Source organism: Contarinia nasturtii, unplaced genomic scaffold (genome assembly GCF_009176525.2).
Source record: "Contarinia nasturtii isolate CC-2019 unplaced genomic scaffold, AAFC_CNas_1.1 Cnas_scaffold_129, whole genome shotgun sequence".
NCBI lineage: Eukaryota > Metazoa > Arthropoda > Insecta > Diptera > Cecidomyiidae > Contarinia > Contarinia nasturtii.
Window position 1 is genome coordinate 11,389,888 of NW_022197486.1, and position 25,035 is coordinate 11,414,922.

General features: G+C 33.4%; 7 protein-coding genes across 14 annotated transcripts; 3 read left to right on the plus strand and 4 right to left on the minus strand.

Annotated features, from left to right (window-relative positions):
* Nucleotides 1-23: 23 nt before the first annotated feature.
* LOC116343730 (protein anon-73B1) lies at nucleotides 24-1,030 on the minus strand. Its single transcript, XM_031771949.1, has 2 exons — nucleotides 558-1,030; nucleotides 24-451 (listed from the first exon to the last, which is right to left on the minus strand). The coding sequence occupies exons 1-2, from the start codon at nucleotides 711-713 to the stop codon at nucleotides 347-349; spliced, it is 261 nt and encodes an 86-aa protein (XP_031627809.1). The 5' UTR covers nucleotides 714-1,030; the 3' UTR covers nucleotides 24-346.
* Nucleotides 1,031-1,404: 374 nt separating this feature from the next.
* Nucleotides 1,405-3,436, plus strand: LOC116342731 (serine/threonine-protein phosphatase 2A regulatory subunit B'' subunit gamma-like). Its single transcript, XM_031770453.1, has 6 exons — nucleotides 1,405-1,541; nucleotides 1,610-2,015; nucleotides 2,082-2,253; nucleotides 2,375-2,563; nucleotides 2,649-2,999; nucleotides 3,076-3,436. The coding sequence occupies exons 1-6, from the start codon at nucleotides 1,529-1,531 to the stop codon at nucleotides 3,319-3,321; spliced, it is 1,377 nt and encodes a 458-aa protein (XP_031626313.1). The 5' UTR covers nucleotides 1,405-1,528; the 3' UTR covers nucleotides 3,322-3,436.
* Nucleotides 3,437-3,628: 192 nt separating this feature from the next.
* On the plus strand, nucleotides 3,629-6,164 carry LOC116342718 (altered inheritance of mitochondria protein 3-like). Of its 2 annotated transcripts, none has more exons than XM_031770434.1 (3): nucleotides 3,629-4,250; nucleotides 4,308-5,277; nucleotides 5,362-6,164. In XM_031770434.1, the coding sequence occupies exons 1-3, from the start codon at nucleotides 3,786-3,788 to the stop codon at nucleotides 6,030-6,032; spliced, it is 2,106 nt and encodes a 701-aa protein (XP_031626294.1). In that variant the 5' UTR covers nucleotides 3,629-3,785; the 3' UTR covers nucleotides 6,033-6,164. The 2 variants fall into 2 exon arrangements, with proteins under 2 accessions (XP_031626294.1, XP_031626301.1); XM_031770441.1 differs by having other exon boundaries at nucleotides 3,630-4,250; nucleotides 4,311-5,277.
* A 9-nt stretch (nucleotides 6,165-6,173) lies between these two features.
* Nucleotides 6,174-7,724, minus strand: LOC116342750 (protein angel-like). Its single transcript, XM_031770475.1, has 2 exons — nucleotides 7,137-7,724; nucleotides 6,174-7,028 (listed from the first exon to the last, which is right to left on the minus strand). Exons 1-2 carry the CDS (start codon nucleotides 7,626-7,628, stop codon nucleotides 6,252-6,254), a joined length of 1,269 nt encoding a protein of 422 aa, XP_031626335.1. The 5' UTR covers nucleotides 7,629-7,724; the 3' UTR covers nucleotides 6,174-6,251.
* Nucleotides 7,725-7,826: 102 nt separating this feature from the next.
* On the minus strand, nucleotides 7,827-9,859 carry LOC116342740 (protein angel-like). Its single transcript, XM_031770464.1, has 5 exons — nucleotides 9,701-9,859; nucleotides 9,028-9,622; nucleotides 8,872-8,959; nucleotides 8,466-8,785; nucleotides 7,827-8,387 (listed from the first exon to the last, which is right to left on the minus strand). The coding sequence occupies exons 2-5, from the start codon at nucleotides 9,604-9,606 to the stop codon at nucleotides 8,007-8,009; spliced, it is 1,368 nt and encodes a 455-aa protein (XP_031626324.1). The 5' UTR covers nucleotides 9,607-9,622; nucleotides 9,701-9,859; the 3' UTR covers nucleotides 7,827-8,006.
* Nucleotides 9,860-12,411: 2,552 nt separating this feature from the next.
* Nucleotides 12,412-20,290, minus strand: LOC116345894 (two pore potassium channel protein sup-9-like). Of its 7 annotated transcripts, none has more exons than XM_031775655.1 (7): nucleotides 19,345-20,290; nucleotides 16,044-16,880; nucleotides 15,669-15,951; nucleotides 15,299-15,489; nucleotides 15,037-15,224; nucleotides 14,783-14,940; nucleotides 12,412-14,624 (listed from the first exon to the last, which is right to left on the minus strand). In XM_031775655.1, the coding sequence occupies exons 2-7, from the start codon at nucleotides 16,168-16,170 to the stop codon at nucleotides 14,282-14,284; spliced, it is 1,290 nt and encodes a 429-aa protein (XP_031631515.1). In that variant the 5' UTR covers nucleotides 16,171-16,880; nucleotides 19,345-20,290; the 3' UTR covers nucleotides 12,412-14,281. The 7 variants fall into 7 exon arrangements, with proteins under 7 accessions (XP_031631515.1, XP_031631495.1, XP_031631505.1 ...); XM_031775635.1 differs by having other exon boundaries at nucleotides 19,133-20,290; XM_031775645.1 differs by having other exon boundaries at nucleotides 19,129-20,290.
* Nucleotides 20,291-21,498: 1,208 nt separating this feature from the next.
* On the plus strand, nucleotides 21,499-22,885 carry LOC116346740 (plasminogen receptor (KT)). Its single transcript, XM_031776944.1, has 5 exons — nucleotides 21,499-21,776; nucleotides 21,848-21,978; nucleotides 22,064-22,104; nucleotides 22,206-22,274; nucleotides 22,412-22,885. The coding sequence occupies exons 1-5, from the start codon at nucleotides 21,714-21,716 to the stop codon at nucleotides 22,543-22,545; spliced, it is 438 nt and encodes a 145-aa protein (XP_031632804.1). The 5' UTR covers nucleotides 21,499-21,713; the 3' UTR covers nucleotides 22,546-22,885.
* Nucleotides 22,886-25,035: the final 2,150 nt, after the last annotated feature.

A 25,035-nucleotide genomic window follows, 5' to 3' on the forward strand; every position in this document is an offset into this window, starting at 1 on the left:
GTGAGAATAAAACTTCATAGATATTTCTTGATTTGAGTATCGTGTGTGAATACGTTTTATTTAAATAACTGAATGAAATTAGTCTTTTTGTTCAAAGTGGCTGTCGTTTTCTTATACATTTTCCAATGTAGTCGTATTGGTTGTTAGTTTGAATCGACATTTGTACTTAAAATTCAAATTATTCGTATAAATACTTATTATAATAAATAGAATGATGCACATAAAAGTTTGGTTGTGTTGAATGATATTTGAAGCAATAGTATATGGAAGTTTATCACTGATGCTGACTAATTTGTGTAACGAATGCTATATGGATGTAAGTATTTCAATATATGTGTGTGTCAATTTAGCGTCGTTTTTTCTTGTCTTGTTTACGGCTTCGATGAGCATATGGTCGCTTTGGAGTTTCTTGTGGCGATGACTGGCTCGAACTATACTCTTCCAAATCGGCCTAAAACAACAACAAAAACCAACCGAATTGGAAACAAAATGAAAATCGTTCAATCAAAAAAAAAAAAAAAAAAAACAATCAATGAAAATGAAACGAATAAAATTACCTTAAGAACATTCCATTTCCATGATCTGGGTAAACCTTTTGGCACCATGAAAATGACAGCGCCCAAACAAATCATTTGGCAAAATGCCCCAATATACAGACCGTATCGGATGGCCATTGCCATTACACTTTCATTTGGAATGTCTAATGCCTCCATATTATTGTATGCAATGAACAATAGTACATTCACAATAAGAAGAAAGCAGGAAAAATCGTAAGCGATTTTCAATAATGTTATGATTTGCGACGACTTTTTTTGTCGCTGAGATTTTGATGTCGCAGTCGAGTTCAGTTTTGCGTAATTTTCTTAAATCCTCATCAAACAACAATATAATATTGTCTCACCGTTGAGAACGAATGCTATATAATTATAAAACTATGTTCAATCACTTTTCAGTCACCATTCAAACAATTTTGATTGTCCTTTACAATCTCACAAATGTAATCATCAGCGGCTGTTGTTTTGTTTTGACAGTCACACCAAACAAATTGAAAATAATTTACAATGACTTGGATCAATAACCAAGTAGTCGGCAACAAAGTTGGTTTTTTTTTTTTTTCGCCAATGTTCGTTAAATCCCAAATGAACGTTTAACGTTCAATTATCACTTTTTGGCGTCAATTCTCGTTTTTTTTTCATCTCGTTTATTTTTTTTAGTTAGAGAATTCTTGTTTTTACATTTCGCAATAAAAATCCAAAAATAAAAAAAATTCCAACCGATTTGAAGTAAAATCGATCTTGAATAAAACGAATGAATTTCGAAGGGTAAAACTTGGCACACGCTGGCAACACTAACCATTGGTTGGTAAATGAACGTTGTAAACACAAATACAATTGCACACCACATTATTGAATGTACAAGCTAATGTAGTTTGTTTTGATTAAAAATCGTTTGATTTTATTTTTATTCTATGGTTAAATGTGCCTTTAAAATATTGCGAATATAAATTTCAACAAAAACAGTATAAAAAATGAATGAGTCAGGTGAGTGGTTTGATCGTAAATTTGTGTAGAATTTACAAATATTAAAAATAATTCCTTGTGTTATTTAGTGAATTTACTTGAGTTTTCAACAACTGAACCGGTTATGGCAAAGACAAATGTTGACGGGAACAAAAAAACAATTGGAAATGTGTTGCGGTCCATAGATGACTCGATCGATGTTAATTCCGGCAATGAACTATTGACAAATGTAAAGAAAAACGATTCATATCGAGTTATTCCATTTTTCTATCATAAATTACCGAAGAGTACGGATATTTTGGCGCAAAAATTACGTGAAGAGGCTCGCACATTATTCTTACAAAAACGCAGCAAAGAACTGCTCGACAATAATGAATTGAAAACATTATGGAACATTTTGCAAAAGAATTACACACAACCAAACATAAACAATGAACAATTCATTAGTTACGATGATTATTTACGTGTGGTTAAAATTGCCGGTGAAAAATTTAAGTAAGCATTCAAATATGATCAGCAACCAACCAGCCGGTAGTTCTCATTTGATTGATTTCATTTCAGAATTTATTTGACATCATCGTTGTTTCTGCGTTTACAATCCATTAGCGGTTATCCGGGTCATGTTAATATTATGTCACTTTTCAATTATACAATGCGAAAAGTTTGGCTGCAACAGACGCGTATCGGTTTATCATTATACGATTATACTGGACAGGGATTTTTAAGAGAATCGGTATGTGATTTTTGTTCGATATTATAAATTTTTCTTTCAAATTATATTCAGTCTTTATCGGGCAACATATGTTCCAATTCGTTGAAACGCATTAAAAGAATCAATTTTTATAATCCTATAGGATCTGGAATCGTATATTTTGGAATTGATTCCAACTTTGCCGCAACTAGAAGGTTTAGAAAAATCATTTCATAGTTTTTACGTGTGTACAGCTGTTCGAAAGTTTTTCTTCTTCCTGGATTCACTGCGAACAGGCCGGATTCGTATTCGTGATGTGTTGGCATGCAGTTTTCTTGAAGATTTGCTCGAGGTTTGTCATATTTTTTTTCCTCTTTCCTGTTGAATGGTCTAAACTTCTGTCTGTCATTTTATTGTCATTTTTTTCTCTCGAATAGTTGCGCGATGAAGAAACACCAAAAGATGCTCAAGAAACGAATTGGTTTTCAGCACCGTCTGCGCTCAGTATTTACGGTCATTACTTGAATTTGGATAAAGATCACAATGGTATGCTAAGCAAACAAGAGCTCGGCGGCTATGGATCGGGCACACTGACAACAGTATTCTTAGATCGTTTATTTGCTGAATGTATTACATACGATGGCGAAATGGACTATAAAACCTATTTGGATTTTGTGCTAGCGTTGGAAAATCGACAAGAGCCACAGAGCTTGCAATATTTATTTCGAATTCTTGATTTCGATCATCAGGGATACTTGACATCATTTACGTTGAACTACTTTTTTAAAGTAAGAGCCATTTATTTATTGATGAAAGTTATATACATGAAATTGAATTAACAAATAAAAATCGTCTGTATTTTAGGGTATACAGGAGCAAATTGAAGCGCTTCGTGCTGAACCGGTCAATTTTGACGATGTAAAAGATGAAATATTCGATATGATTAAGCCGAAAGATCCAACAAAAATCACATTAAAAGATATTATTGATAGTGGTCAAGGCGAAACAATGGTGTCCATTCTTATCGAATTCCATAAATTCTGGGCATATGAGAATCGCGAAGCAATGGTTGTTGATTCAAACATTGAAGAACACCAATCGATACTTTGAAGTGTAAACGTGATTTTGTCACGATTTTTGTTCGCGACTTTTCACACATTATAAATTAAGTTGTCAATTGTGTTGATTAAGAAAAAGAAAACAAAGCACAAAAAACACCGCAAAATATTGTTTATAATTCTTTTGTATAAAACATAGTATTTGTTTATTGCGTGTCCCTGCTTGCGTGTGTGTATGTGTATGTCTAAAAATACACCAGCAATACAATGAACTCATTGTTCATGGAAACGAAGTTCAGATGGCGCTAGCATGAAATTGTTCCGAGCTGTCAAACATCGATGCAAAGACAAACAAATCTCTGCTAATAAGAACGTAGACAGAACAGAACGACTTGTCGGTGTATAAACAGTTTGTTTATAATATGTAACAAGTGTTCGCGCTTTTTTTTAATCATTTTCATAGTTTTTTTTTTGCATAGTTTTTTTTTTATTTTTTACTCATTTTATTCGGTAAGCATGAGGAAGAATAATCATTCAAGCGATGACAGTGATAGCGAAACTGAAACAGATTATGTTCGTTCCAACATTAATCCACATTGGTTTAGTTCATATAATAACGGGGAATTCGGGGATGAATTTCCAGAAAATTTGGGTGAGGATACAGACAATTTAAATTCAGCGCAGAATTTACAACAAAATGGACAAGATAGGACGCATGACAAGCCACATCCAACGATAAAAGTGTCAAAAAGATTTTTGAAGGAAGTTTTGGGAAAAGTGAAAGAAAAATTACATTGTCAGCAGAATAATGAACAAACACACGTGTCAACGAACGCGACATTGGATACATCTCCCATACAAGCACAAAATGCAAATCAAATTGCAATCAACACCGCAATTAATACCGTTGCAATGTCCCAACGGCCTCCTTGCATCGTACAACCGCCGACGGCAGAACAGCAACAATTTATTCCAAATAACGTAAGCAAAGTAATTTTTTTTTCCATTTTTATGCTGATGTATTTTTTTTTTTCAAAGCAGGTTCCACGGCCATATGCACCAATGCTTAATATACCAAATTCAAGGGCAATGAATTCTTATTCTGTACCATTTCAAAACCCTGCCGCCGTTCCATTTCAACAGCCACCGTATATGGTGCAAATGCCATCAAACTCATATGCTCAAACCTCATCATACGACATACACGCATTTAATATGCCGTATGGGCAAGTGCCACAACAACAACAAATGTATCCACAAATGTATTCGCAATCACAATCTATGCATTCGAATTATATGAATCATGCTGAACTCCCATCATCATCGCATTCAAATATGCATCATCAACAAAGACCAATTGATCCAAGACTCGCAAGACGAGAGCCACCACCAACACAAATGCGACCACAAACGGCAATGCAAACACCTATCCCACTTATGTCAATACAAATATCAAACCCACAAATGGTATTACGAACACCAAACCCGCCAACTGGAGCCCAACAAAATCTTCGTCATCATCAACAACAACAGCTACCACCGTGTAGACCAGCTGGAATTGAAAACAAACGTGGTATTTCATTAGACGCATATCGACGTAATCAGCATCGTAACACATCAGCGTCGTTGCCACCACAACAACAATCTCAACCACCATCGCAACCATCAGTAGTGCCACGACCGCAAAATGGTGAACTAGCACCATCAGAAACCAATAAAGATGAAATCGAACCAGCATTCTCACCGTCTGCTGACACACCAGTCAGCTCACCGGCCACACCAGCATCGGTTGAGGTAAATAATCAACGAGAAAGCGATGAAGATAGCCAAGAAAGCGCGATAACTGAAGAAGTAACAATCAAAACTGAACCGGACATTCTAACAAATGGTGATAATGATAACGAATCGGTTGGTTCGGGTGAGACTATACCGTTCACATGCGAGACATTCGTGAATGATCGGAGAGTATTAATGGCCGAATTAGACGAACAAGCAAAAATGCTTCAAGGTATGAATATATTATTCATCAATTGGATTGTAGCATTTTATGAAACATCAAATTAAATTCAATATTTACATCATTTTATTTTAGACAATACAAATTCCGCACAGTGTCAGGTGGAAGAACTGATTGTTCAGGGCCTAGAAAATGAAAAAGAACACGACGACAACGAAGACGAACCACAAAATGTGACGGTCGAAATACAAAGTGATAACGAACAATCGTGCAATGAAGTTTCACAAAGTGAATCGGATGAATTGTTAGAGCCGATTAAAAGTCCGATTAACAAGCCAGATGAAAGTTCAGAATGCCGGGTAGATTTGGAACGAATCGACGAAAATCCAATGTTTTTGAAGTATTTTTCACAAAAAAAACGCATTGGCAAAAAACAACGAAGAAGAATAGCAAAAGTTCCAACAAGTTCAGAATCTGAAAGTGAGCCAGAACTCACACGTACATCGCTACAACCATCTACATCGGAATTGCAGCGGCTACCCAGATCGCCACAACCATCTACATCGGGTGTGGAAGTGCAGCGGCTACCCAGATCACCACAGCCATCTACATCGGGAGTGCAGCAGCAATCCAGACCACAAAAACTAGAACAAGACGAACCAATTCCACCGGTAGAACAACCAAAACCTATAGATAGATATGCAAATTTATCGCCGATTATACTGTCCGATTCGACTGAAGAATCGGAATGCGAAGTAGATGAAGAAGTCCATGAAATCTCAACCGATTCGGAGGAAGAGTATTAAAACTCCTATATACAAAGAAAAATGTATAAAGATTACGAGTATTTAGATTTACTACACAGTACAAAATGAAGTTAACAAAAGGCGATTAAGTTAAAATTTAATAACAAATTGAATTAAATAATTTTTTTTAAATAAGATGTTTTATTATTAACGACTTATAAATGTTCTTTGAAAGAATTTAATTTTTTGTTGTATTAGCGTGAGCTTTGTCGGTTTGTTTCACCGATTCATCAGCACAAATTCGGATGCCATTGAATAATGATCAGAGCCATAAATTGAATTTGGTATGCATCCCATTCTCTGGCAGTTTTGAACGTATGGCAATTCAAAGTTGGCCAATAATTTGAGCGATGAAAATGTTTGTGGTATCACAACGGGTCCAACGGTGCGACGTGAATATTTTGTATAAAATATGTAGTCAACTAAAATCCATTTGTTTTGATATGTCGATGCTATATTATTCGATTCCATATTATACAGTGTCGGTGTGAGATTTAGCATATGCCATAATGAGCCAGTATTGTATGGCAGTCCAGATGTTTCAACAGTTTTTGCAACTGCTGTTTTGTCAGTAGAATCGCTAACGTCGTCTGAAACGGTTTCGGTTGCATCGTTTGTCTTTTTATCACTATGAAATAAGGCTGTGGTTTTTCGATTTTGATGAATCGTTACATTCATATGTTGACAATCATCCGTAATGCCAAGTTCAAGTGGCAAATTTACCGAATTTGTACGACCTTGATGTACGAGTTTATACGGTTCGGATGATGGTAAACTATTAAAATCACCCGTTAAAATGATTGGCAATGGTTCCTGAGTTTCTGTATGCACCGACATTCGATCGAGCTCGGCTAGCAATATCTGTAATTGTGCGGTTCGTACGTCATCTCTTTTGGGATTGTACAGCAAATGCGTTGTGGCAACAATGAATTGAATATTTTTCAATCGACGTGATGCAAATTTGGCTATGATTGCAACATTACATCGATCGAGAACCTAGAAAAATATAATGAAAACAAATTAATTTTTTTATTTCATTGTAATTACGCTGAAAAAAATTTCATTAAAACTAAAAGAATTCATCGATAGTGCATTGCCACTTACCTTAACACCCGGCTGATAAAATTCAACGTAATGATGATCGATTAATTTAAATAGCTGTGGATTGTAAAATATTGCACATCCATCGTAGTAATCAATGCCGGTTCTCTGTTTATAGAGCGGTTTGTCGTAGTTCATTGGTTTCAGTGCCATTGCGATGTCGTCCAAATGTGATTCTTGCACCTCTTGTAGACACAAAATCTCAGGTTTTATATTTAAAATTTCGTTCCGTAGACATTGCAATCGATGCGGCCATTCAAGATATGGTTGATAATGTGTTGTGTATAAATACGGATGCTTTTCAATTAATGTTTGTGCCAAAATGTTGTATGACATCAATTTGAATGGGTGTGAATAACGACGATCGTATCTGAATGTGATGCCAAATCGGGTACGAGCCCATCTTCGATGGTTTCGTTGAACATGCATTTGATTTTGTGTGTGATTACAGTTCAACGGTGGAAAATGTTGCCAACAATCGACCGGAATGTTCATTGCTACACCACTCTTTCGATTTCATTCGAAAAAGTAAACGAACTTTTTTGGTGTTTTGTTTTTTGTATATTTTGTACAGAATAAAAATCAGCTGTCACATGAATATCGCCTTGTCAAATGTAGCAGTACAAGCAACTCCATCTATTATCGTCAATTCAAATAAGACTCACAATTTAGAAAAAATATATATTTTTTTTTATTTTCCCACTCTCACTCACAAATATAATACCAAATGATATTTTGTTAAAAATTCGCTATTGTCACGGTTTGCACCAACAATTCAATGAGGTACTCTTTCGACATAGTGATAAAATTCTTTCTAATTATAACAACAAATAAATTAAAATATTTATAATTCTATTCAGAGACGTATTCAATTTATTCGATGGAAAAACGGGCTGCAACTGAATAGTGATCAGATCCTAGTTGATGATTTGGTATCGTTCCATTGGAAAAGCATTCAAAGGCATTGGGCAATTGATAATTTTCAAGCAATTGTAGTTTTGATGTTGATGACGCATTATTCGCTTCGGAGAAGAAAATATAATCAACCATTATCCATTTGTTGTGGTATGTTGAGGCATGCTTTTCATCTATAACAACTGGTTTCGTTGGACATATTGTTGGTAACAAATTTAAATGATGTTTTATTACACCGGTATCAAATGGTAGATCAGATTTATCAATTTCTTCATCGCTTATCACACGCTGTTGTACTATTCGACTCTCACAGTTTGCATTTTGTGCACTCGTACGTAACTAGATTGAACATGAAAAAGGCAAGCAATTACAAATTTGAATCGAATGAAGGGTAAAAATGTTGTGTGATTTTCTTACAGCCGTTTGGTATCGATTCAAATTTTCTGCCACATCAATATGTTGACAATGATCCGAGATGCCAATTTCTCGTGGCAATAAATTTTGTCGATTTTGTCCAAATCGAAAATTCATTTTTTCAAACACTTTGCTCGGCACAATATCCTCGCCGATTATCAAACGAAATACTTCCGATTCTTGTTTTACATTAAAATCACCAGTCAATATGATTGGCACCGTTTTGCATTGATTGACATCATCACGAGCGATTCGGTCGAGTTCAGCTAGTAGAACTGAGCACTGTGCCAGCCGAATATCATGTCGTTTTGGATTGAATAGTACTGAAATTATGAAAAAAAAACAAAAAAAAAACATTCCATCAAAATCTGAACTTACAATTAGTATTTGAATTTAATATTATACATACAATGTGTTGTGGATACCACAAAATTAATGTCTGGTTTAGATTTCAATGCAAATTTTGCAATAACGGCCACATTACATCGATTAAGTATCTGAAAGTGTACGTATTTCACTGAATTGGAAAATGTAACAATTTTTATCTGTATTTTGTTTTTCATACTTTAATTTCCGGTTGAAAATAGTCAACAAAATGGAACTCAATCAAATCGAATAGGTGTTTTTTGAAGAAAATTGCGCATCCATCGACTTGCAATCCTGTTCGTTTTTTAAATAACGATGTATCATAGCCTTGATCATTGAAATGTGCGGAAATTTCGCTTAAATGACTCTGTTGTACTTCTTGCAGGCATAAAATGTCGGGTGAAATATCATCGATTTCTTGTTTAAGCACATCAAATCGATGTGTCCATTGTAATGAATCGGGATTATGGTTACGATAAAGTGAAGGCTGTGAATCAATGTAATGTTGTGCTAAAATATTGTATGACATCAATGTGAATGAATTTTTTGATGGCTTAAATGATTGATTATCAATGGTTTTCCATTGTCGTCCATTTTGTGTGCTATAACAACAAATGCTGGTAAAATTGTATCCGTTGGTTTTAGTCAAAGATATTTGATACGTTGACCTTGAATACAATTCTTTTGCTGCATATCTTGAATGGCATGATGCACTGCGGCTACGTGGGCCTCTTAAATTGGTGCAAAGTGCACGACGAATTATCAATCCAGTCGACATTTTACGAAATAATTAACTGAAAAAACAAATGGTTTTCATTCATTGATTATCACATTAAAGTTTGACTTTAAACGAAATGCGGAAGTGTGCTTACCTTTTTCAATTAATTTATTGGAAAATTATTCCACTAATTTGACGACTGCATGTGATCACACATAAACAATTTCAATACACAATTTTTGAATTTAATTTAAAATACACGAAAACATTCCAAACACAAAATTTCGGAAACTGATGCAACATTCAAAACAAAAATTCGTCTACAATTCAATGTCATGTCAATATTTGACAATTCAAACGCACACTTGTGCATGCACATGTTTTATATACTCATATAATGTGTATAAAAGCATAACCTCGGCATTGTACGTTTGTGTATATTGTAAACGTCAGTTCAAGAACACACAGGGAAATAAAGTATAGATAAATCTATACCAAAGTTTGAATATCTCAACAAAAATGTGTTTGAGTAATTCTTACTTTTAGATGTATAAAATCTATATATAGTATATCCTGACTCCTATTTTTCTTCACTATTTTCAGACAATTTTCCTGTTTTTTCGTTTCTTGTCATTTGGACTTCCCCATTCCATTTTACAGGATGGTTTTGAATATTGAGGAGATTTCATTAGATTTTGGACGAAATGAGTCCACTCCATCATGCCAGTCTTCCAGTGCATTAAGTTTTCATTTTTAAGATATTCGTATGGGACATATCAAAATCGGTCATTATCGACCATAAAGGTCGGGTTCCTCGTCCCGAAATTCAGGACAGACTGATTGGGTCGGGTTTACATTATGCCGTAGAATGTGAAGTCTGTATTCTTTATTAGGAACTGTGCAAATAATCTACCTTCTATTTGAAACTTACCTTAGTTCGTTCTCTTTTTACTCCAGAATTAAAATAAAATAAATTCTTTCTGTTTCTTGTAAAATGAACAAATATTTTTACCACTTCAAAAAATTTTTTAATCAAAATCTTAAACCAGACCGAACTGCGTAATAATTACTGTATACGTCAGAGACTGACGATGAGTTGTAGTTTTTTTAAAAATTAATTTCAAGGATAACATCTTAAAGACGGAAATTTAAGGACAGACTGAATTCCCTTCGCAGAAACCTTTCAAATAAAGTTTGTGAAAATTTCATGAAGCGAAAACATTTTTGGAATGTCCAATTGTCCATTCTGTAATATCAAAGAATAAAAATGTCCGAGTACTAGTCTGTTCAATTATTTATTATTTGAAATCATTTTTGTTTTCTCCTTTGAGGTTACAATAAAGTGATAAATATCATTACATTGTTTGTGGTTGTGGTTGTTGTTGTTGTTGTTGTATGCTTGTTGTCAATTAGTTTTGAGCTTATTTCTTCTGTTCCTCTAAGTGTCTGTGTGTGAATTTCGAAGTGTAACGAATATATTCGGCCCGTAATTTGTTCATACATAATATTATTTGGTACATTTGTTGTATTGTTTGTTATTATTTTATTTGGAACAAATTTTATTTTCCATTTATCTGTATCTTTATTAAATGTACTATGTACTTGGTCGTCCATGCCATTTTGATTGGGAGTTATGATCCCAAATATTATTATTATTATTATGCTTGAATGCAACCGATTCAGAACGCTATGAATATCCACCGGATAGGATTGGATGTGTGTGTTTTCTGTACGATGCACAATATTATTGTATCCATTTATTTATTTTTTGTTTCATTTATTTTGTAAAAATCACTTATTTAGGCATTTTCGAATAAATCAAAGCGAATTGGTTTCTTTTTTTTTTTTGAGCGATATATTTTTTAAAAAAATTTCAAGTATTTTCTTTTATAAGACATAACTAAGAAATGGAAAAATCAAAATACTGAATTTCCAACAGCATATTTTTGTTTGTTTAAATTCATTTAATATCTACAATAAAAATGTGTTCAGTTTTTCTTTGGTTGCAGAACGAATATTGCAAAGACTACTAAGGAAAGAACGATGACAAAACAAAATATAACACTTTTCGATTACATGCTATTTTAGAATTGAAACCAAAAAGAAAGGGAAAAGGAATCGTTGAGAATTCATACATTGAGCGAGAGAGAAAGCGCATAGAGTCATAATATTTTAAAGCAAATTATATTTTATATTTTCATAAAATTATTTGGCACACTTTGACATCTAAAAAAAATCAGACGGCAATTAAAATCAATTTAAAAGGAAGACATTTGGGTTTTGATGAAAATTTAAAATTAATGATTTGAAAATAAATAGATATATCTGATGGGAGGAAATATTTTTTTTTTGTTTTTTCTTAAAATGTTTGCAAATGACTGTGTTAAAATTAAAATGTATATTATATATACGAGTTTTCTGCATTTTCGGCTGGGCTCCATTCTCTTTCGCTATACAAATCCGAAATAATTGGCAATTTTCTTATCGGCAAACAAATTTCTTCGTAGGAAGGAAAAGGAAGTGAAGAAATATGGAGAACAAAGTTTAGAACGACACTCTCGACCATAATATTTTTATTTTGCTCAGAAAATTAATTATTTTTTTATCGATAGTAGAAAAACGAGAAAATTGTTAATTTTTAAATATCCTACGTAATAAGTGAAAATTTTTTGTTTACTTTTTTTTTAATTTATCCATTTTTCATCTAAGATTTTTTTTTAGTTGCTGTTTCAATTTTTTTTTTAATGAGACTCATCTCAAAAACAGTTTGAAAACTTTTCAACAAATTTTATTCCCGTCCTGTTTATTTTTTTGGTTATAATTAAAAACGAATTGAATTTTCCACTCATCGCCGACGAAAAAAAAAATACGAAAAATGTATTTTTTTTCTACATTTTGATATTTATTCATTTATTTCTTTTTCTCTCATCATCTCTTTCCGATTTTTTTAAAAAAGAAGCCAAATGTAATTCTCAAATGAATACACTTACAAAGCGATACGAGTGATTCAGATATGCGATATTATGTAACACAATTCTGTATAATAAAATTTGTATTTGCACGATTATTTTGCTGATCAAACTGTAAATGTATGACGAAATTTATCGTCGAATTATGTATCGTAAAAATTCACTTGTCTGAATCACTTAGATGCGTGCACATCTTTTTCAAATGGCTCAATTCGTTTATGAATATATTTCATTTGTCCATATTTATTTTTTTAAAGAAGGAATTTCTAATTTCGATTTGGTTAAATTTTAATAATATAATTCTTCATTCTAAAATATCTAATTGTCTATGTTCAAAATAATTTTTTTCGGATAAATCGATAAATGGAGGAGAAAAAACGTAATTTATTTCGAGTATAAGTGTTTGCTTGTTTTCTTCTAATTTAAGTTAATTAGCAACAACCGTGTTCAAAATATAGATATTTGATTTGATAATAATTTAGAATTGGAGTGGACACAAACCAAAATAATGTATATCTTCTTCTCTTTCATACACAATTTCTCAATGAAGAATTCGAAGAATTTCATTGATTAAGATTTGGTATCATTCGCTGTATGAATCCATTATTTGGCACCGTCGATATACATAGATTGGAAATTGGAAAAGAACTTACAACAAATGTGAATGTGTGAATTCATCGTCATTGGCGTCCATATGTCTATAATTTGTTTTTGTTTATTTATGATGAAAAACGTTTTTGCATGGTGTGTATCTATGTGTATTTCATTTAAAATGTCTTCCAAAAGCTTCGTGTATGTGTTATGAAACAACGATCTCATCGTCTGTTGTCAATTAATTTAACTCTTTATTCCGTTCATTTATTTGCGTTTCATATCGATAACTAATTAACTACAACGACGATTTAAAGTAACATCGACCTCATTATTTCAGACAACAGTGGAACGGCTGGATGTCATCCATTCGTCAAGAAAGAAGCTTTGAATTCAATGTTGTGCACTTCTTCAGTATTTTGTGGTAAACTTTGATCAGAATAGATAGCAGAAATGAAATAGTCATACGGATAATTGACATTCTGATCGATTCGGCAAATGGTTTATCATTATAGCGTTATCAAAAGCGTTTTTCCCATGTTTATTTTTATTGTTGGCCGTAGTTTTCATTTATTTCGTCTGGTTTATTTTTATATTGTTTTATATGCTGTGTGAAGTCTTCATTTACTTTAGTACAATCTGAGAATCTCATTGCATATGTATATTTATATTTATCGTTCATTTGCTATTTATACGTTTAATCGATGGCAAATATTTCCATGCTATGTCTATTTATTTTTTTTTCTGTTTTCGATATTGCCCAGATGATTTTCAGTGATTATTAAATTTCAATTCGGATAATTATTTATTTATTATTAACATTTGGCCCGGATATGTATTCTATCCACGATATGAGCTAGAGAAAATGTTCCGGTTCTTAATACTGCTGTTGTTTCTGTTCAATTTATCTCTTTTTGTTAAACGACAAAATGTCGGAAAAAATCGATGCGGAAAAACGTAAAATGTTGATGCTTCATTAGTTAAAAACAAAAAGTAGTTTACCAAAATGAATTACGTTTGAAAATGAAAAAAAAAATATGTCAACATTTTAAATTTATAATCTGAATCTTGTTCACCGTTGTTTGTTCCGTTTATATATCTGCATTCTTTTGTTTTTGGTGTTGTGAGAAGAAAAGGGACGAGTGTAGGATCATCAGCGAATCAGTGTCCTTTATTTAAATGGAAGCTCGATGTGCAGGTTGATAAAGGGGTGGCAAATCGGGTGGTCCAAGATTATGTTGTAACAATGTGGTTTGCGTTCGTGACGGTATCACACTACCAAAATCCATGTCGTACATATATGCGCTATCTGTGATGATTGCGCCACCGCTCAGCAAATCCTGATGGTGCGGATGATTCAATAATAAACGTGAATCATTCATTGTCGATGATGTGCGATATTGATCGAGTTGCTGTGACGTTTGATCGTAGTTGTGAAATTCTTTCAATGGCAGTACCGATGTGGGTAGTAAATGTCGAATGTGGCTTGGAGAGCGTCTTACCTTAAATCTATGTTTACTAAAAATGAGTTTACGTTGATTGATCAGTGAGAAAAAAAAAACGATGACGATGATGATCGTAATGGCAGTGAATATTTTATAAGAATGTGTTATGTGATGAATGTGTGCGTGTATGGATGGATATAAGTGTTACATAGAAAAATGATCGATACTCACTTTTTCGATTTACTTGCCCTAAAACAGGCACAATGACATGAACATATTGATGTATTATCACCAGTAACAGACAGTGTTTCGTGACCAATATGACCACTCAATATTGAATCATTTGCTGTTATTACATCTCCTTCTAGCGTCACTCTACCTTGAAGTGCCTGTAAATTAAGACACACAAAAATTTACAAACCGAATGAATTCGGAATACTACTAATTTAGATGCCACACGCAAATGGTTTTTCAATTTTTCATACCTGCATTGCTTGAGCTTCGTCTCGTCGCTCGTCTTCCGTATTCATCGTGACAAATCTAAGTACTAATAAATTTAAAGATGCAGCCACAATGGCCAAACCAAATAATATAAATATCAATGCGAACATAACATATTCCGGTTTTTTATTTAACGCATTATCCTTTTGTAATGCCACCATATCACCAAAACCTGAAATAAAATGAAAATATGAACAAACGGCATTGAACAACCTTTGGCTTCTATAAATGACATGGAAAACTTACCAATTGTAGTTAATGTAATAAAACAGTAATAAACTGAATCAAAGTAGCTCCATCCTTCAAATTTTGAGAATGCAGCCGCGCCACCGGCTATTGTCAACGAACTTAATGTTGTAACCACACAAATTAAATCTAATTCCGATGCAACGGTACGTTCACAATTCAACGATGATTTAACGGATTTTATAACAAAACTGTTCAATTGATGACAAAAACAAAACAGAAAGACATCAACTATTTGCTTTCATTAGTTAAAAATTACGTTTTTTCTCTTTTTTTTTTTGTCACAATTTGGATAACTGAACCAAACACTGTGTTTAAATTATGATTTAAAAAAAATTGATGTAAATTAGTGAGTTTTAAAAACACGAACCTGCTCAGTCTATTAACTCTTTCTCCGATACTTTGAAACATCACTAGTCCCAATGGGATGCCAACGATAGCATAGCACATGGTGAAGAGTTTGCCACCAATGGTGCTTGGTGTAGAATGGCCATAGCCAATGGTTGTTAAAACGGTTGTCGCATAATAAAAGGCACCGGTAAATTTCCATTGTTGACCGGCTTTATGTGGCTCCGATTTTAATATTACAGTTTCCATGACTTTAAAATCTTCGGCGCTTATGTTATATTTTTTCATGATCATTGCTTCGATTGCTAAAACAAAACAAAAAATGGCGGTGAAAAAAATCAACTCGAGAATATGTGTTTTATCGAAAAGCAAAGTGAAAAATTGTGCTGCAACTTACTACTTAATGCAAGCCATCGTTTTTTCTCTGTTTCGGATTCAAGTGCATCAAATACGGCCGCCCCAACAAGTAGATATGTAAATGTGCACACGATTAATGAGATCGTACGAACATTTTGCTTCTTCATTCTTTATTTACGAATGGGTGGTGGCGACATGCTCAGGCCTCTGATGAAAAACCTCTGTCATAAGCCGATTTCCCTCTTTCAATTCAGCATCAAACCAACAACCATTGACAGCACGTGTATAAATTCACCAATCGGTGATTGAACTGACGTATCTGTCTCAATGCTTTTTCTTCAAATTTTCCGATATTATAAATATAATTCTTCTTTTTTTCTGCTGCGTCGACAGATGTGAACTAGATGGATTCTTTTTTGTTTTTTTCTTCTTCTCTCTCTCTCTCTCAATATTTATTCGAATTGGTGTTTTGGTTTCTGTATTTTCCAATTTGATTGATTGGCTTCATAGCAAGGTGGGGGCTCACATCTAATTCACTCCATACGTTTTGGTGCAAATGTATTATATTCACGTGTTTGTGTGTGGCTGTTCCTTTTTAAGAATATACGTTTCCTTGGCAGTACCGAGCCCCCACTTAAATATATTGCTTTCCGAAACAAAAAACACACACAAACAATCAACAAAATTGTTTGTTTTAAATTCTCTGAAAATTGTCTTGATAGTTGAAATAATTGGTTTTAATCTATCTCTATCTCTCGTTCATTATAATAAGTTTTAAGTTTTGTTAAGATTTGTGAAGTGTTTTCGTTTCAAAGTGTTGTTCCATTTTCATAAGATAGCATTTTCTTGCGTCGAATTTCGTTAATCTTAAACGTATCTGAAATGAGAAGAAATGATCCGAATTCAGTGGATTATTTATTTTAAGTAAATTACGTTGAATTTGATATTTAAAAGCTCTTGCTTCAATTGCAAGTAAAATACTTTATTCGATTGGGTTAGAATAAAAGTTCGGCTTATATTTTAGCTCATTCATTTAACGCGTTTTCAATATGGTGTATTATGTTAATCCCAAAAAAAAAAAAAACAAAATCAATTTACATCGAACACCATTGAAAAATTCGTTAAATTTAACGATGCACATAAATTTTATATTGAAATCGAAAGGATTATGAGTTCATGGTCTTTGAACGATTCTAATCGCTTTTGCACTTGAGACGAAGAAACAAAATCTATATATTTATAGAAAAAGTGAATGTATCACAAAAACTGCAGAACGATGCTGACGCAAAATGTGCATTTAAACAAAAATGTCAATGAAAGATATCATCACACACAGCAGCTAACATAAAACCCGAAAAATAACAGCATGAGCAGCAGCAGCAACAACAACAATAACAACAATTAAAAATAAAACACGTTATTGCAATTTACAAAGTGTCAATACAAATTAGTAAAAATTGACCAGAGGAAGAAGCAACGAGTTGAGCATGAAAGTCAAGTGTTTCATATACAGTTTGCCAGTTTTCTGTGGTAACACGAACGTATAATGAAATAAACACAAGCAATTCTAAGCCACAAAAATACACAACAGCACACACTTGACGTCGACAAACACTTCCTTTATTTTATGTGCTTGATATTTAAATGTTGGCTAGCTCTTAGTGGATGCTTCATTTTGGGAATGCTTGTGCTTGCTCCATCCATATCGAGCATGTGTGTGTGTGTCGTCGTCGTCGTTGTTGACGACGACGTCGAATGCTTGTGTGTTATTGTATTCGGCTGACGTGAATTTGGCCCTTGTGCTGTCCGCGTAAGTATAGATTTATCCAACCGAATGACGAAAGTGCGCTAACGTGTGTGATGATGCTGCTGCTGCTGTTGTTGGTAGATTTTTTTTTTTAGAAAATTGATGCTGTATTTAAATGATGATCTATAAATAGACATTCAACTTGAATGGATTGCAATTAGTGCAACTGATGAGTTAAATGTATGGATGAAGGGGCAAGCACAATTCGGTTATTTGTGATTCGGTACTGACATTTTTGCTATATTTGACTCAATCGCCTGAAGGGTAGAGAATGCAAAGAAGGGTAGAGAATGGATCGAAACAAACTTAATAATTCTATATGCTTCTGTCCCTTCTCAGAACATTAATTCATCTTGGTAGCTAGCAACCAATGCTGCGTATGAAATCGCATTGAAGTGACTCTTTTTATCGTTTTTATATCCTATTTTTCTCTCTCTTTCTCTCTTTTCAATATATACCAAGCATATCTTTTCCCATTTATACGCACCAAATGAGAACAGGAAATAATAAAATAGCAATTGAACTTTACTTCTTACTGCAATATTTTCTCGCACTGCCTTACTCACTGATTTTACTTTCAATTGTCACTTTGTTCACATTTGATTATCGCTACGTCGACCGAAGTGATTGCACGACAGTTGCTAATTCAATTCAAATTTACATGAAAGGCAATAAAATTGTATTTTTTCCTATATCTCTTTTAAACATTTTCCTGAAACCTTATCAATTTTCATTAACATCATGAATCGAGTGGTTTAATTGAATTTGGGGGAGTGAACCTCTTGCTGTCGACAGCTCGACATCATCAATTTGCAGGCCGAACAAAATATTATTTTCTTCACATCAAAGAGAAAAAATCGTTGATGTTTTTTTTCTCGTCATCGTCGTCTTCTTTTTCATGCTTTCTTTTATTCTTACACAACAGTAGTCTTCGGCACTTCAAAAAAAAAGTCCTACTACATGATATTAGGAAGGACAAAAAAGCATGTGTGTGTGTTTGCAGAGTACTAAGAAAGCTTATTTCTTCTTCTTTTTTGATTGAATTTTTGTTTGGATAAAATATTATTTGACCAGATTTTGTAGCATGCATAAAAACATCCCCGGAACGTTTGACGTTGGCAATGATTGATTTCGGTTGGCAAGTAGGAACTGAGGCGACGAAAAGAATAGTGTAAGCAAGAAATACACGTATATATATATGAGAGAGAGGGAGAGATAAAAAAAAAGAAACAACAGAATCTTCAAGTCACTATGAGTGGGTCATATATAGTATATATATTATAACACTTTGCACGAAAGACTTCAACTTCTAACTCACTCACTTTCCAATTGCGTAGCCTCCTTCTTACGATGGTTATCTTTCTCTTTTTCACTTCGAACAGCTTTCGGTTTTGAATCTAAAGCTTCTCACAAAACAACAATGATAACGCTCATTGTTCCATGCATCAGCGATTTGATTTTGTAATGTCTCCTTTTCTAATAAATCTTAATCGTAATTTTTGTAAATGAATTTTTTTGTTGTTGTTTTTTTTACCGCAATGGCATTCAATTTCAGAATCGAAGGCAATTTATTGATGTTTTATGTTTGCCAATTCCTTTGTTGATTGTGTGTCAATTATACGGCTTTTTCTTTGGTTTCTTAAGACCAATTCAAATCCTTATTACACAGACTCACTCTCTACCCGTGTGTTTTTCATGTATTTCACAATATTTCACTGTTTTTTAGTTCAGCCAATATTTTCAATTTTGTTTACAATAGAATTAAATCATTTGTGAGAATTTTCGAGTGTTTTTTTTTGTTTCTGTTCTGTGGAAGCAAGCAAATTTTGAAGATGTTAAGTTGAAACACTTTTTCGCACTGAATAAGCACACGACTCGATGTCGTTTTCTTTTTGTCCAAACAAATTTTCACTTCAGCCACAAATTTTTTCCTTCTTAATCGTTTCCACGTTTCATTCGTTGTCGTTTCGTTTTGAAAGCAACAAAATATTGTGTTCAAAGAAATAAAAGGAACAAAAACAAAAAAAAATGCTCGCCTATTTCTTTTTTTCTCTCGCTTCACGAGATTCACTTTTTTATTCTTTTGAATTTGAAATCGGATTTCGTTTTGTTAAAGAAAAACACACACAAAACACAGTTGCTGCTGCTGCTGATGCTATAGTGAAACATAGGGTGCGCGCGTACAACAGCAATGTATTTCGAGTTCGCAATGTGTAATATATATATTTATTTCAGCGAGAAATGGGCAAACCAAGAGAAAGTTGAGATGATATGCGATTATATGAATAACGAGTGAAAAATGGCACGGGAGCAAGAGAGAGCAAGAGCCGATGTGTGTATGTGTATATATTAAATACGAGCGAAAAACCGAGATGGAAGAAAAGGGAAAAAAAACACGCACAACCGAACAATCTGCTATAAACTGTATCAAAATGTGTCGTACGTTGCGTCGGACGTCATCATACGAAGACAAAAGTATTCGGGAAATGGAGACACACAAAAAGCGATTGCGTCCGTAACAAGAATGAGAATAATTACCAGCAGCCAGCAAGGATGCTGGCAGATTTTTGGTTGTACGTATGTGTGTGTGTGCGCGCTTGTGTGTGCATGCTACATATATACGGGGTGAGCACACAGCAAGTTGTATTGTCTAAAGAGAAGCGCGCAAGTATTAAACATGTGTGCCAACAGTGGCAACATCACCACCAGCAATATTTCATTGGCTTTTTCACGCGCAACCATATACCACACACTTCATCCCTATACATGATATGAAATAGTACGAAGAGAAAATCACATTTTCATACATCATCCATTTTTCATTGTACCAAAAATATTTTCGATTATTTCCATCCCGAAATAAAATTGACATTTTCATCATTCTCGTTCGCATTCCATTTCTTTTTTTTTTGGGGATGGAGCAACCACATCTTTTGGTGTTAAACAAAAAAAAAATGACCGCATAAAAAATGAGATTGACGTTCAACTACGCGTATAATTGCATCAGATCTAACGCCATGAATTGAAAGTGTCCACAAAATGAGAGGAGAGTAAAAAAAAACATGGAAAACGAAGACATTCCCTCAAGCATGTTGCGTTAGGGATAAAAAAACACTTAATTTTCGTGCGGTAGTGAAGAGAATGCGGATTTAGCGGAATGTATCATGTGCGAGTTTGCTCTTAACAGCGCTCAATCAATCGAACTTTCGATGTGGAAGAAAAAAAGCATACCATCTTATGCTTTTGTGGCCTATTTTTTCTTCCTCCCTTCGTATGCTGGTATTAACGACACATGCGCGCACACTGTCGGCCGAACATGTCACAAATTATTGTTCCAACAACTGTTCGGAGAGATAACAACGTATCACTTTGGCTAGTTCACAACAGAGGATGATTACATATGCTTTTTTTGTTTGTTTATTCAAAGATAAAGAAAATTGAAGCTGTCATCTGTGATTTATGATTAATCTCCATCTAAATCAATGTTTTCACATATTCATGTCATGATTCACTCCATCAATTGCGAGTAAATTTTAGATGTCCTTGCCAAAAAAAGACAAGAAAATTGGTCGCTCGGTTTATGCATTGCATTTGCTTTAAGGAAATTCAAACGTTCTGACATATTGAAGTAGTCACTTCATATTATAACATGCGCAATAGGACATTACGAATAATGACATTTCATTCCTTTAACTTCCATCAAACTGTCAAATAAATGTCCAATGTGTTCTGTGTATAAAAACTTTCGACGACAATAAAAACATTTTTATCTTACAAATAAAATTATTAATATTAGATTTTCTGCGAAAAGAAAACGATTCTCTTTTAAGGGAAAAAAATTGTTTATTTACGGGTAAAGTTTCCTCGACAAATAGATACCGATATAAGGCGGGGTTAACGACCATGGGGAACACAAATTCGAATCAGAAAAATCAGGATCATATTTCCGAAATGAATAGAATTAAAGTGAGTGCAATGCAAAATAATAACATATCAGATTTTATTATGGAGATTAAAAATTAAACCCGATTTTACAGATGGAGCGTTGGATTCAGATGCACTATCAAATAAAAGAACGCGAACGTGCCCTTGAGATATCGAAATCGCGAGAACTATTCTATTGGATTGGTGCATTTTACAATGTGAGCCTGATTGGATTGTTTTATAGGTGCTGAAAACGATTTGCCATTTTCTATCGATTACTGAAATCTGTAATTTCAACGCCTCTATTCACATTTTTTTTCTATTTTTAGATATAAAATCACGAAACGAACAACCAATCTAATGGCAATAGGTACATTTCCATTTTTCTATCGATTACTGATATATTCATTCACTTTTAACGCCTTGTTTTTACACTCTTTCCCCACCGGTTTCGTCGCCATCACCAAACAGTGCCTTTAACATTCGTACTTGGTTATTATGGAGATTTGGCTTATGGTTCGAAATTGCATCGGATTAGAGGTTTGTTGACTCTGCACATTGAACAAACGTATTCAATTTCACAGTTTCACATTTGCAAATGATTATGCATTGTGACTTTGATGAATTAATTTTGGAATTGAATTTGATGAAATATCTATATCTATATGTATATTTAGCTGAAGCTGATATGATAATGCAAAATGAATCAGAATTGTTGGAGTGGCCGTGTGGTTTACCAACTGTGTCAAGCATTGATCAAGCACGAGTTGACATCGAAATGGAAAAAAAATTGCATCCATTGTCACCATAAAAACACCATTCCGTACCAGCAAATGAACGTTAACTACATCAGCGAGACTTTTTATCTCGAACTGCAATGTGCAGCGTGTGTGAATAATTAAAATATTAGGGTTTCTTGACATCGCTAATCATTTTTTTTTATTGTTTAGAACTTGGGTGTTATTTGACATTTTTTTTTTTTTTCAAAATAACTTTTTCATCCATTTGACTCAAAATAAATGAAATTCTAAAAAACACTTGAATTTCAATTACGTTACGTTATCGGCATCATTTTTTGACGGGATGAATGAGTTCAGCAGCCGTACCAAAGTCGAATATTTTTTTTCAATTAAAATCCTACAAATGTAAAATACAGATAAAATAAACGATTGGAGTTTGAATTGTTTTTTTTTTTTTTTTTTCAAAAAATGATGCGTATTTTATTGTTGATAAACTAAGCATTTTCAGATAAGAGAATGTGTGACAATGAAATTGCGCTGATGATAAAACGAGTGGGTTTACCACCCATTTTTCCATGCCGATTTTCGTTGTTGCCGTTACTGTATTCCATTCCATTTACGTCAATTCAACAACGAGACGAATGTTTATCAAAGAGTCGTGTCATTATATTTAAATGCGTACAATGTTGCTTTTATCTTTGTGAAAAGTATATTAGATCGGTAAATGTATCTACATCTCTATTTTATTAATTGTTTCGTTGACACAGCAGTTTAGTTTTTTTTTATATATTCGAATTTTATTAAAATAGCCACAAAATCTTCTTGATACATCATTTGATTTTGCTCGCATTTTGTAGTCAAAAAGTTATCATTGACGAAAAAAATAATTAAAAATAGCGTCCAGACTAGGGTCGACGTTCCATAATCATAAACCTATCAAACGTCAAACGATTCGAGAGATTGTGTTGTATATCCATTATGGCATTGCAATACGTTGTTCATTCGTGGAATTTGGCAGTAGATTATGATTTGTTTCGTTGAAAAACGTCTTGTTTCGCTTTAATATGCATCTATTTAATGTGCTGTTTTTATTCGAAAGCATTCAAATGAAAATAAATGTCATTTGACCAGCAATAATTCGTAGTATTTTTAATTGTCAATTCACACAATTGATCTCACACCACTTGAATTTATTTCGCAAGTTTTTTTTATTAAATAATAAAAGATTTATAAATTCGAATACATCAAATAAGTTTGAACGGTTTGCACCGTTTTGAATATGCGGATATATCATTGAAATTTTTATTCGTAAAACACGGAACCAACTATTTTCATTACAAAATTGATACCAAAAGTTTTATGTCTTGAGTTTTAGTTTCGTCACTCGTTCTTTAGGCTCGATAGAGGTATTTTGTTTCATTAATTAAAAAAAAACCGTTAAAAAATCATAAAACGGACGGACGGTATGAGAATGTCTGTTTTGCGATAATCCGTCTGACATCCCACTGGGGTCATTTTCATCATTTTACAAAATTTTGATTCTGATCATAGCTCCTGACGGTCACGTTCAAAAAGGGGGTATTTTCCAAAATTTTCAAAATTGTAAATTCTATCAGAATCCCAGGCGTTTTTTCCATTTTTTTTTGCTCTTCACTTTTTTGACGAAAATCGCTAGCAAATCGAAAGAGTTTTTTTCTCAATTTGTAAAGGGGTTATTTCCAAATTCATTCTCCGAGGGAGTTAATCAGACCCTTCGAACCCCTGGTTAAATTCCAAATTTTCATATTTTTAAAATATTTGGTTTTCGAAATGAATATGATATAATTCGTTGAAAATGCTCTCTGTACATTCTTCATCCCCGTATGCTGAGTTCATATCGGTTTATCGCTTGGTTGGGTTAATTTCAAGTTCAATTAAATAAAAATGTGATTCTCAACAATATAATTATATAATTATGCAAATGTAATAAATATGTCATTATTTCGTCATTTCCAGGTCAGATTTGATTAAATAATATTCCTCTAAAACCATTTCAATTACATACAAAAAGTGTATCTTCTTTTTTTTTGTTTTAATTCAATTGAATATGATTGTGCAGCATTAAAAGCAACAAATTCGACGAAGAGTTCTCATTCTTGGAAATGAGAATTGGTGTGATGATTTAATATGAATAGCATAATAACAGTGAAAATGACACAATTCATCCAGTCGTTATAAAAATGCGTAAATACTCGATACACAATTTGTAAAATCGTTAGATGAAATTGTGTGTCATCCAATTGTTTGACACAAGACACACACTCAACCGGCTGATGCAATAAAATTTAAAAGTTATCGTTGTCATTTTTGTTGGTCGGTTGTCTTTCGTGTTTTCGTTACATGATCCATAACGATCTAATAAAATCGTACGTTAAAATGATCGAATCAAGTAAAATAAATGGCCTGACCAAACAAGACAAAGCTAAGAATAGTGATATATGTTGGCCGACGATAATAGACAGAACCTCGATTCGTATTATATGTATAATCAACATGTACTTGCACATATCGCATGTGCGATG